Here is a 13,130-nt window from a genome sequence, read left to right as displayed (position 1 = left end):
GCGACCTTCTAGCTGTGAGGCAACAGTGCTAACCACTGAGCCACCTTGCAGTGAACTTTAAATTTTATTCACTGCAAAAATTCTGATCTTTTCTTATCTTGAAGCAACGTTGACTGATTTATTGGTTATTGCTCTAAAACCCAAAACGTTGACTTGTGACACTTTCTTTCTTTTGATATCCTTCTTTAAAAATGCTCCACTTGTCAGAGTTTTGATGTTAAATGCACCAAAACCACCTCGACTTGGCCGCTCCGCCTCACTTCGCCTTCGACTGTCTGTCCGGAGTCGCTCAGCTCTCATCATAGTTCGGCCGCTAGCAGCCGCCCGTCTCGCCGAAACTCTAATCTCAGTTCACGAGACCCGTCACGTTCCCTCCAAAAACATCTGCGAAGGAGGATCCCAGCCGGGCCCAGAAAGCCCTACTCCGTCGCTCACGGTCGGGTTAGTAGGTCATTAAATACGTCTCTGTTATCTCTCTGCCGTGAAGAAAGTGACGGAAATCCCCCCGAAACGAAGCGCCGCCTCCACTGGAAGCATCAAAGTGGCATTGTTGAGATTACAGTCGGTTAATGAGCGACGAGCCGCTGGAACCGCCACGCTTACGTAACGCTGCTGCGTCGACCTCATGTGGCCTGACGTCTCCTCTTACTGGCTTCATTTCCGTTTTTGTCTTTGAACATGCAAACGTTTCTGCTTAATTCACAGCCGGTGGCTGTTAATTATCTAGTTTCATTTACCGAAGCTCGTCCGAAAGCCGATGGATGAACTAAAATTAAACTTTTTATCCAACAGCACGTTTTTGAACATATTTTGGGTCATTTTCAACAAAATCCAAGTAGTTTTTAATATTTTTCCAGCTATTCTGGAATATTGAAATTCTATTCAAGTTATTTTCAACAACAGTAGACTGAGAGGAAAGTCCAACCTACTGGATCAGAACCAGAGAACAGAGGAGCCAGTTGTTGGAGATACAACGAGCATGGTGGAACATCTTTGTTAAAAGACTCAAAATTGGACTCCAAACTGTCCACAATTATTCAAATTGTCCATAATGACTCAAATTTAGCCATTCTGAACATGTTTTGGGTCATTTTCAAGAAAATCCAAGTAGTTTTTAACAACTTTTTGGCCATTATGAACCATTTTTGTATTAATTTTGAGTCAATTTGGGGAATTTCAGGTTATTTTAGATACATTTCAGGTTATTATTGACAATTGTAGACAGGAGCCGGTTGTTGGAGATACATCCAGCTGATGGTGGAGCATCTTTCTACTGCTGATGAGCAGAGCAGAGAGGAAACGTTTGTTCAGGCTGGAAATAGTTAAATATCTATAGTTTGAAAAGCCTCAGTTTTTGGTTCCATTTGTTTTGCATGCTAATGGGAAAAAAACAGCAGAAGTAACTAGATAAATTCAACTTTCCTTCTTCCTGTTTTATGATTGATGTCATGCTAACAGACATCTCTGAGTTCTCTCGCCTCCTTCATGGTTGTTCTGTTTCTGTGGAGCTGCAGGACTTCATGTTGTGGTGCAAAATGAGTAAAAACGCCTCGAAACTGCTTCAGGTTTGGAGGGTTAACAAGTACTGCAATGATACGATCTCACCGGGCTGTAATATGAACATATTTGTATTTTAACCGTATGTTTTTGTTGCCTCCTACCTCCACTGTTTTTTTACTACTTCACAAACTGCTTGTTGATTATCGTCCTTTTATTTTTTTAAAATTAATCGCAAATGTTGTGAAATGAGGCGCCGCCGTTTCCTGATTTAAACGTTTGCGTAATTTAACAATTGCGGCGTCGCTCATTTCTACATAATTACCTCAAATAACGAGCTCGATTGAGCGTTGTGCGATTCCAGAAAATGCTGACTTATTTTATGTTGTGGAGGAAAAACGAAGCGAAGAAGCTGTTTGGAGTTGGGAGGGTTTAAACGGTCCTCACAAGTATAGCAGCGAGGCGTTTGATTATGTGAGTGTAGATAAATGATTATCAGGAAGGTCTTTGTGCACAAACGGCCATCTATATAGCGTGTGTATTTGTTAATGTGTGTGTTTGTTAGTGTGTGTGTGTGTGTGTGTGTGTTAGCGCTGGACGGACCGGCCAGAGGAGAAGAAAACACAATCAGTTCTTTTGGCTGAATCTGCGCCTCCTCTTGCCAAGCTGCACACCGGCCCACAATGCACTGCAGCCTGAATGGACACCACACACACACACACACACACACATACTCTTTGTCGAGGGTTGTGTGTCCGTGTTGTGTGCGTGTCTGTGTGCATTTTGTGTCTGGGAAAGTAAGAGTGGGCTCTACAGTCGCATGTGTGTGCAGCTTCGCGATTACGCCTGATTTAATTGTGCTGAAGGAGGCTGTGTTTGTGTGTGTTGTTGTGTTTGTGTGTGTTGTGTTTGTGTGTGTGTTGTTGTGTTTCGTGTGCGTGTTGTTGTGTTTCGTGTGCACCTCCGAGGATCTAGTCCCCAGCTGGAAAATCAAGTTGGAAGCTCAGATTATTATCATCATTTATTTACATCCGAGCTCATCGCAGAACTAATTTCATTCAACCCCCAGTTTGCAGATTATCTCCCGTCTCCTTCCTCCTCGTTATCTCTTTGATTGGATTAATGTATGAATAGTTAAATTTATTCCCTGACATCGGTTCGCCTCGGTTCTATTCGTGCCGGGGATGGAAATGGATAGAGAGAAAAAAAACAAACAACAACAAACAGGTGCAATCAGCGGCGAAAACGAGAGGCTTTTCTTTCTGAACGCCTCACCTCGACGCTAACGAGCGAAGCTAAACGTCTGAGCGACGCGGCGGAGCGGCGATTATGAGATCTATAATGTAAAATCAAAATGAAAGTGGCTCTAATGCAGGAAATGAAATGTGGTAATGAGGCAGCGAGAGTGTGTTTTGACTTTTACACACAATAGCGGCGGCTGGTTTCATTAGAAAGTCTGACTCAGAGTAAAACACTCCCGAGACCCTTCTGTGTGAATTAGGAATGAAAATATTTGCAACGCCGCCGCGGAGGAAGGATCACATTCGATTCGGGCTCATACCGGCTCTGTTTGGCTGCTGTGCCGCTGCGGATTTCGGAGGATCTGAGAGGAACAGTTTGCACAGTTTTTTTTTTTTTTTCTCGGTTTTCTCGCCTCTTTCAAGTACAGTCTGCCCGGGACGACATCTGTGGGGGAAAATCCTCAACAACTGTTTTTAGGAAAGGAAAACGGGTTCTGTGAGGTTGATAGCTGTAGTCTGGTTATTGAACTTTGGGCCACGGTCCGATCTGAGTCCCCTAATGTTTGGTGTCGGCCACTTTGTGGAGATAATATGCACTTCCAGATTAGCTGCAGTACCTGGTTGCTTTTACAACTCAGCCACGAGTAAAGAAAAGTCGATTTTTTTCGCACAATTTTTCCACATTTTTACTGAACGTGGGGGGAATAAAAGCGTAAAAACAGGTGAATACTGCATACATGGATTAAAAACTGTTAATTGAAACAACTTTATTTAGCAGGAAAACTGAGTCAATGTCTGTGGCCTTAAATCAACACATGTCCAGCAGTTTGCACCATTTGCTGTATAAATCTGCAAATTCCTTCACTTTTTAAACGTTTCTATTATCTTTCATCACGTTAAATTCCCCTGATTTATTGTTTATTTTGGATTGGCTGCAGTACCTGGTTGCACCACTAGTTTGGTGTTTATTACCGTAGCAACCAGAGGAACCAGGAAGTGGGCGGTTCCATTTTGGAAAGACGAGAGCATAGTTAAGGGGCGCCGTGACAAAGTCTTCTGGGATGACCTCCGTAATGACCAGATATTTCTAAGATGATCCGATATCAGCGAGGACAAAGTTCCTGTAGCTGAGTTTAATGTCTCCTTAATTTATAGTAGCGCCACACTGTCGACTAAAAATTGAGAACATTGTTTTAAATTTGCATCCCTACTTCATTTTAAATAACTTTTCCCTTCTAAATTTTAACTTTGATAAGCAGGTTTGTACATAATAAACTATCTAGATAATATAATTGCTTTTTTTGTCCAACTAACATAAAAAATAAAATAAAATTGCGATGTTGTTTTAGCAGATCTTCACGTTTAAGAACATGGAACCAGAGAATAATTGGAATTTTTGCTTAAAAATAACTCAGACTGTGAGCAGATTTAGTAAAAGGGCACCATGACAAAGACTTCTGTGACGACCTCTAATCAGCACACGTCTATTAAATCAACACTGGTTAGCGCCCCCTGGTGGCGTACGTCAGAGCCGACTTTGCGGCTTCGTCGTGTGTTTGTGGCTGAACTAGAGCAACATTAACGAAGGATAAATGCCCAGTGTGCTCAGTTTGTGTTGAAAAATGATCACTTATTGATTGACCAGGCCGCATTTATTCATCAAAACTACGTCAAATGAGGCAGTGGACATAAAGAAAGCATCAGGTTTAGGTCTATGTTGGTACTAATCATCTAATTAAAGAGTATTTTTCTCTGTGGAATGATATTGAGGTGTAGTCAGACCATTCTCTGCAGAAATAGGTGTTGCAGTATGAGATCGTATCGCCACACTGATCGTATCCGTAGAAAACATCTCATAATCCATCAGATATTGCGTTTAGAGACTCCAGCATGGTCTACTTTTTTATTTAAAGCTAGCTCAGACATGGAAGTTTCCATGACGGCTTAATTAATTTTTTTTTCATATTTCAACTCGCCCTGTTATGTAGATTTTCAATCAGTGACATGATGAGAAATTACAGAGAAAATGTCCAACTTTTTTCTTCAATGTTTCCTGAGATGTTCAAACGACCTCATGTTTCAAAAACCTGCTGAAAGTGGGTCGATGGAATTATTATTGTTTTTTAACATATTTGCTTTGTCAAGCTAAAATTTCCCAAATATCTTTGTTAAATATACATAATTTGGGGTAAATCAGGAATGGACGAGCAGAAATTGTTTGTTGTTTTTCTTTGTTGTGTGCTAAAAGTGCATCAACGGGAAATTTAAAAAAATAATTTAGCTTGGGAAGTGCTTGACGTATCAATGAGATGCCATTTTAAATATCCTACGAAAAACTGACCCATGTGAGCGCTTAGAACCTTGGACTGACCAGAACAAAATCGGGGTAACAGCTTATTTCTGGTTCAGACCTTCCTTTCTTCATACATCTCATTATTCTGGTGCTATCTCGCCCCTTTGTCTCATTAATCCATGTCCCTTCCTTCACCTCATCATGTTTTACCCTCCATCCCTTTCCTTTCACCGTCCTTCTTCGCCCTCTTCGCCCCTCGCTACCTGTTGCCCCGGTCCACGGTGTCCCGGTCGGGACCCGGGGGATCCAGCCTCGTCTCGCACATGTAGAGGCCGTGAATGGTTGTCTCGGCGGGGGGCGATCCGCCGGCCCGGCTGGGATTTATAATGAGCTCTGAGACGGGAGGGGGTAAGTGTTGGGGGTAAAGACACCACATCCACCCCTCCTCCCCCGTCCCCTTCCCCCTGGTTAGAGCAGATTAATTAAAAGCTCACTCTGGCTCTGTCTTATCAGTGAGAGTCGAGCACTTACTGTAAGCCTCCAGGGAGGCTCAGCCAGCGCCGGTGCTGGTGCCGGGCCGGGCCGGGTGGGCAGGGAAGGGGGCGGGAGGCCTCCGGGAACGACGCTAATTCCAGCCAGTGGGATGCTGGGACGGCTGCTTTGGAATCACCGCCGGTGGAGCGCTCGTCGCTGATTATCTCGGCGACTGTCGAGGAAGAGATTGCAGCCGGAGACAGACAGCCGGTCGGCCTGTCACTCACAGCTGGGGCTCATTTCTCATTCGCACCACTTCTTTCTTTTTTTTTTCTTCTTCTTGTTCTCGTTCCCGGCAGTCGGGCGGTAATATGAGCCGGTCGCCTGCAGCCAGCAGAGATTCACCAGTAATCTAATGAAATCCTCAACCTGTATTGTGTCAGCGGTTAAATCCTGCAATAAAGAGAGTAATGAATATATACATTTTGTGCAGCGGAGGCCTCACAGAATGACAGCGCTCCGCTGGGCAGATAGCAAGAATTAGCAAGTGGTGCTGTTGTCCAATCCGAGTCATTTAACATCCAATACAGACGCTCTGAAAGCAGCAACAATGACGTGTTAAAGAGGCGAAGTCGATGAAATATTGAACATTATTTAGAGCATATGTAGTCCAGTTCAACCCTTTGAACACCAAAACCCAGGAGCTGGTATAAAAGCCATGTTATCTTTCTCTGTGCTCCAGAATGTGATTAAAACTGTGGTAAGGCTCATAACCAGGGTGCTCTCGTCCACATAAACACACAAAATTAGGAATCTTTACGTCTCTACATAGCACCTGTAACGTGACATGAAGGTAAAACTAAGGATGGCCTTGCAGTTTTATTTTAGCATTTTATTTAGGGGGCACCATGACAAAGACTTCTGTTAAATCAAGCCTGCATCAACTAGGACAGTGTTTTATATCCCAGTGCCGTGTATAAAGTCAAGTTTTGTAGCTTGTGTCATCTGTCCCTGAATTAAAAAAAAAAAAAAAAGCGGTATCAGCAGAGGATAAACCGTATAAAAGACATGTTATCTGGAACTTTCTGCTCCTCGTGAATGCAACATCTGGAATATGGCTAAAACTGGTGCATGTTGTCAGAGATCCGGTGGTGTTGATAGTTCAGCTGCATTCCCATCTTTTGGCTGTGTCCTGCAGGTTGCCTTTCTTGTAGGTCTTCGTGCCTTACATTTGACATCTTGTTTAAGGATGAACTTGAACGGTGAAGACTCAGTTCATACACCAATCAGCGCCTGTCCAAGGCTCTCAGACGGCCTCATCTCCTTGGCATCTTTGCAAAAGTCGAACACATCAAACTCGTAAGGCAGAACCGACTCCACGGAGACCAAGCGATCGACAAACCACTGAATCACAGTCTGGCAATCTTCACCACCTTTGCCGTCTTCACAGAAACTCACTGGGACTAAACCCGGAAGATAAAACGCCGTCCAGAAATGGGATGAAAGGCACAAGATCTGAACTCTGTGCTTCACGTGGACGCAACATCTGGAATTTGGCTAAAACTGGTTCAAGTCTCGTAACCGGCAGACTCTTGTCCACGTAAACAAACAAAATAAAGTGTCCCAACGTAGCACAACCTGACAGAAAGTTAGAACTAGGTATGTCCTGGTTAGGTTTTATTTTAGTTCCTGATCTAACTCACTTAGTATCTGTCGATACCCAGTTTAATGTTCCTGCATAATACACACTTTAAGTATTGTAGCTTAGTCGTAGTATGTGGTTGCGCCTCGTACTGTTTGTTACTGTCATGACCAGAGGAGGCTGGGAGCTTATACTGGCAAACATAAAGCATTGTGGGGGTTTAGCTAGTAAAGAGTCACCACGACAAAGACCTCCAGCCAGGACTAGACTCCTATGTCCTGGTGACATGTATACCATCAGGTATTATGTATCTGTGGAATGAAAAAAATCAGCACAGGACAAACGTCAAGTGTTTTATCTTGCGAGTTAATTATTGATTAATATTGCCGCGCTAACAGGAAGTCGTTCACATTTACCACACCTATGTGAGCTGAACAAAGGATCAGGCTCATGCTGATACCAATCAGTTAAAAATCCCTAATTAATATTACAATAATTAAAGATAATGATGCTGTTTTTTTCTACTTTCTCTTTCCCTGAAGGCCACTGTGATTCCCCAGTTTCCTTCTTCCACTGCCGGCTCCGGTAAGCGGCTGTATGAAGATATCGAGGTCATGATAAACAGTCTTTGTGGGGGTTTTTTTTCTCCTTTTTGCTCACAACAGAGCATCGAGACCAGTTTTTTATTAGAAATGCTGGACGCGAGCCTCTATCTGTGACACAGTTTATCAATTCAACGCCTTGCTTCAGATCTCCATTATTCATACGTATAGCACACGAATTGTAATGAGTTGGGTGAATATTTGACGTTTCATTTCTGGGAGGTCAAACTTTTATTTCGTCTAATACTTCAGACAAAATCTCCCCCGTTATCACCGGCTGTACTTTGTGTTCACTCCTCTGAACTCTTAAGCCAGTTTCCAAACATCTTATTTTCTCCTGTCACATTTTTCTCCACTGTGGACTCATTTTTCACCACAACATAAAGTCCTGCACCTCTGTGGAGACTGGACAACCGTGGCTGAACCATAAATCATAAAAAGATTTCTCCATTTATTTTATGAATGCAGGAAAAAGGTGATTCTACATATTGTAGATATTCAGCCTCTACAAACTCTTAACATCATCCGTAGAAAGATGTTCCACCATCAGCTGTAGAAAGATGTTCCATCATGCTGGATGTATCTCCAACAACTGTCTCCTCTGTTCTCTGGTTCTGATCCATGCTGCATTTATTTTATTGATCCAGTGGGTTGGATTTTCCTCTCAGTCTCCCTGAGGAAACACTGCCTGCAGTTCAACTGAGAAGTTTTTGTCATGTAACTGTTGATCGCAGCTAAATGACTGATGGCGTCTTGGTTGCTCAAAGGTTTTTTTATTTTATTTTTATTTTTGGTAAAATTTTACAGAAGATATGTAAGAATTAAGTTATTTTCATTAAATGTCGTGATTTGGTTAAGTTATGACTAGTTCAAGGTACAACTGGAAAGCTGAAAGTCTGATGATCCTTCATCAGATGAATCCATAGTTTGTTTGTTTTTTGGAACATCTGTTCTGATGATCATCCCATAAGTGAACTGGTCAAAATAAACAGATGTATACATGATAAGAAATGTATAATTTACTCTTTGTATCTCACATAAAGCTTCTTGTAACTGCTGAATATGTTCCAGTATTTCATAATCTGGACATGTTCAGCTCTAACTGTGCTAGATGAACTCTGTTAACAGCTTTTCTGGGCACCAACATGGTGGTTCTCAAACTGGTTCTCAAATCATCAGTTTCCTTCTGTGTGACCATTTCAGATATTTCAAATGGTATCTGTGTAATTTTGGATTGACATATCAGATACAGATGTTTTTGATATGAAATGCTTGGTGACAAAAATGAATTTTTGTTGAGCTTTCATAACTGATTGACAAGATACGACAAGCTGGACCACAAAAACAGAATAAACGGGCTGAAAGTGGATCAACGGGATCAATCTCAACCAAATGGTGTAGTTTTGGCAATTTCTTCGTACCAACAGGTCAGAGGGTTAACCAACAGATATCTGCTAGCATTAGCTTACTGAAGATAAACAGGCATCTGTAAATACATTAGCAACCAGAAACCACAGTTTGTCCATCAGTATCATTAACATCACAAACTCCTTTGGTCTAAAAAAGTCCAGTATCATCCAGCTCACCTTCATCTCCTTTATGTAAAGAAATCGATTACATCCATTATTTCAAGACTTTATTGTTGATTCAGTAGAACCAAAGGATTTCATTAAGATTATGTGGCTCAGTGTCTTCAAGCAGCAAACTGAAAAAAACCAAGGACAAAGTGTTGTAAAGGAGAGACGAGGCTGAGCAGAAACAGTCGGTGTCCTCGCCGCCGAGGTGAGCGGCGAAATGTAATCCGGCAGACCTCGGAGTGAAAGATTTTATTGTCCTCTAATGTCTGGAAAAATCACGTCTGGAAATGAATATCTTACTTTCAGGCTCTGAGAGGTTCATAAACCCTGCACACTTAATTCTCCCGTAGACTCGCTGGCATTTCAGACGGCTGAGCGACGGCGTTCATTCTCTACGTCCGTGTGAATCCAAGGTCGTAAAGTCCAGCCGCTGTTTTAAAATAAAGGTTTAGTTCATGTGTCTGGTGACGTTGTTCAACAGAGGATTAGTCATTTATCTGTGATCTTTTCTTTTTCTTTATTCGGTAAAGACGCTGCTGCTGGTTAAACCTGACATGTATGAGTTAGCTAGCTGGTTTAACTCGGTAATTATGCACAACTTTCAGCCTTAATATGTCTTAAACGGGTGAATTATATTAAATTTTAACTCCATTCAGTAGTGAAGAACGTAAAAAATTAGCTGTAGAGACTAAAACAGATTTTGTAGCAGGCTGTAAACTTGTTTATTTCTGCTGTAAAGTAGGACAGTTTAACACTGAGGTCTACGGGCATCGACTTTTGGAAACAGCCTCTAGTGGACATTGGTGGAACTGCAGTCGCCACATGACGTGATTGCAAACTGTTGATTCTTGGTAAAATTTCAAATAAGATATGTAGAATCAAATTATTGTCATTGAATTGCTTGTTTTTTTGGGGGGGTTTTTTTTTAGTCTAAAGCTCTAATAAATGGCGTTTATATCTGCGGTTCAAAGGGTTAACCAACTGATGTCTGTTAGCATTAGCTGACTGAAGATAAACAGATATCTGCATATATATTAGCAGCAAGAATTTGCAGTTTGTTTCATTAACACCACATCACTGGTTTAACTTGGTAATTATGCACAACTTTAGGCGTTAATTTATCTTAAACAGGTAAGTTATATTAAAATGTAACTCCATACAGTAGTGAAGAACGTAAAAAATTAGCTGTAGAGACTAAAACAGATTTTGTAGCAGGCTGTAAACTTGTTTATTTCTGCTGTAAAGTAGGACAGTTTAACACTCAGGTCGACTCGTTTTTGGAAACAGCCTCTAGTGGACCTTTGAGGAACTGCAGCCACCACAAAACTAAAATTAAATACACAAAAACAAGATGTCCCGCTGCGCTGGAGTGAATACTAAACGCTGAAGGAGGCAAACCACATGTTGTCTATTAAATAATTAATGTTACTCCCTTCTAAAAACCATCTGAGCTGTGTTCAGCAACAGACAACATCAAAGTTTTGTGTTTGAATTTTTCACATGCGACACTTTTAACTCCAAGACACACGACACTGGGCTGTTTATTAATGTGTTAGAACTTATGAAATGCAGAATATTGGACGTGTAGCGCTGGGTTGTGTTGACCTTGTGTGACTGTTTGTGTTGCAGGCTGCAGCCGTTCATCACCGGACAGCCCAACAAGAAGCTGGCGCTGGAGCAGGTGAGCTCCCGACACACAAACACTGGTTCATCTCTGTTGTCCTGACTGTTCAGGGTTTCATCTTTTCACTCTTTCACACACAGTCGCTCGGCTGATTTCCACAGTTTGGATGGTTCGGTTAAATGTTAGACTGACTTATCAAATACTTTCTGAAATCTTCTTTTGAGAAACTGTGTCCGAATTTTTGTCACTTCAGCCTGGTCACAGCCGAGACAGTCAGGACCGGAGTACGAGGAGTTTTCAGGTTTTTGATCTGGTTACTGCGAATAGTTTACTTTCTGCACCTTTTTAAAACAAGACAAAGTGATTTAATATATCATACCTTTAAGCTTTTATTTGGTTGTTACACATGATTAGTTCATGTACCATTCGAAAGTCTTTAAAAATCTGATATTTTTTCTATTTTTGCAGTTTGTAGCTCTGAAAAACGGAGTAAATTTTGCATTTATTCAAAGAAAAACCTGCCTTTCATGCGTACTGGTGGATTTGGGGGTTCAGAGGGTTAATCAGTTGATCCTCACTTCAGTTTTCTGGGTCCAGATCACATCGATTTTATTAATTAAATCACTAAAAACTGTACTACTGCTGTTCCTGCCGGCTCTTGAACTGGTGTCATCATGAAAAACACGTAGAAGTTTGTTCTCTGTTGCATTAAGTCGGTCTTGTAGTGTTAAACCTGCAGAGAGCTCGATCAGAGGAAGGAGATGAATGAGCTTCACACAGACTCAGCTCTTCTTGGTGGGAAACGCTGATTGTTGGTTTTTGTGGGATTGTGTTGACGGAAATAAAAGCGTAGCGTCCGATGGAAGCTGATTGCTGATTGCTGGGATCTCCCGCTGAGCGATAAGTAAACCTGAGAGGAGTTCGTCCTGCCGTCGCCCTGCAGGCTTCAGCCTCCTAAAATAAAACCGGCCTTAAACTCCAGCAGAGAAGTGAAGGCGTTGCAGTGATGGCGTTGACATGAAGCCGGCTGCTCTGCTGCTCTGCTGCTGCTCGACTTTGAACAGTTAATTTCCGGATGTCCTCATTCGGCACATTTATAGCTCAGCGGCTCCGCATCCAGAAATAGGACACTTTCTGCTGCTTTGATTCTTAATTTGATTTTAAATTGGACTTAATTTCAGACGCAGGTGGCTTCGTCCACTCCGAGCTGCTGTTTTTTTATTTTTTTTTTATTTCTCATTTTCCACGTTTCCCGACCGTCTCTTCGTCGTCGCCTGCTCTGATTTCTGCACCTCCTCCACGTTTCCTCCTCGTAGTTTTGGTTGGCGAAGCGTTCGGGAGGCAAAGGAGTTCGGCTGACAGACGTTTGGATCGAGAACCAGAGAAACTGTTAGCAGGGAAATAACAAATCAGGATTTCATGTGGAGGCGAGTTAACAGGAGTCCAGTCTACCTGCAGCCTTATCAGCCTAAATGAACCCTAAATCTCCTTGAAAAGCTGGTTATTAAATCAACTAAACCTGGTTATTTGATACTGAGACGATGAGAACAAGGTGTCAAAGCATTCGGTTCCTTCAGAGTTGAGACTGATAATGAATAATACACATTTACTGTTAACAAAAAGAAAAAAGAAAATAGCACAAACACTTTGTTAAATGTCTTTGTTTTTGTATGTTTTATGTGTTTAATTTGAACTTTTAGCATTAATCCTTCAGTGTTGGGACTAATTTGTTTTATCGAGAGTCGCTGGGAAAAAAAACCCAAAGATCGTGACAACTGGAAAAGTTCTGAACGATGGACGTGATAATCAGCCGAAACAACAGACTGAAGGCAGAATCAGAGTCAGAAGCTTTATGGTCAAGAAAGGCAAAAACAGCTTTAACAGCTGGTGATGCAGCACCAGAACTATTGAGGAATAAAACGCAGAGTTAGCTGCTGTTTTTAGATGATCTACATGTCGGTCGTTGAGCTGCGATACACAAAATGCTGTTTGCAAAATTTACGCTCAACTTTTTGGCACAAAACGCAGACAATGTGACATCTAGTCTGTTAGTTTGAAGCCGACTCCCAGGAAATGTTAAACTGGTCAGATGTAGAAAGATGTTCCACCATCAGCTGTAGAAAGATGTTCCACCATCAGATGTAGAAAGATGTTCCACCATCAGCTGTAGAAAGATGTTC

General features: G+C 41.8%; 1 protein-coding gene across 1 annotated transcript in view; it reads left to right on the top strand.

Moving 5' to 3' along the window:
- The window catches only part of brf1a (BRF1 general transcription factor IIIB subunit a), a gene marked incomplete at its 3' end in the record, with an annotated part of 133,898 nt that overhangs the window by 112,440 nt on the left and 8,328 nt on the right, over nt 1-13,130 (top strand). Inside the window, exon 17 of the mRNA XM_008278275.1 lies at nt 10,956-11,007. Coding sequence (XP_008276497.1) covers nt 10,956-11,007 — 52 coding nt within the window. The remainder of the gene's footprint in view (nt 1-10,955; nt 11,008-13,130) is intronic.

This window comes from Stegastes partitus, unplaced genomic scaffold (genome assembly GCF_000690725.1).
Source record: "Stegastes partitus isolate 25-593 unplaced genomic scaffold, Stegastes_partitus-1.0.2 Scaffold119, whole genome shotgun sequence".
Classification (NCBI taxonomy): domain Eukaryota; kingdom Metazoa; phylum Chordata; class Actinopteri; family Pomacentridae; genus Stegastes; species Stegastes partitus.
Note: the sequence above shows the minus strand (reverse complement) of the source record. Positions and strands in the feature narration are given on the sequence as shown.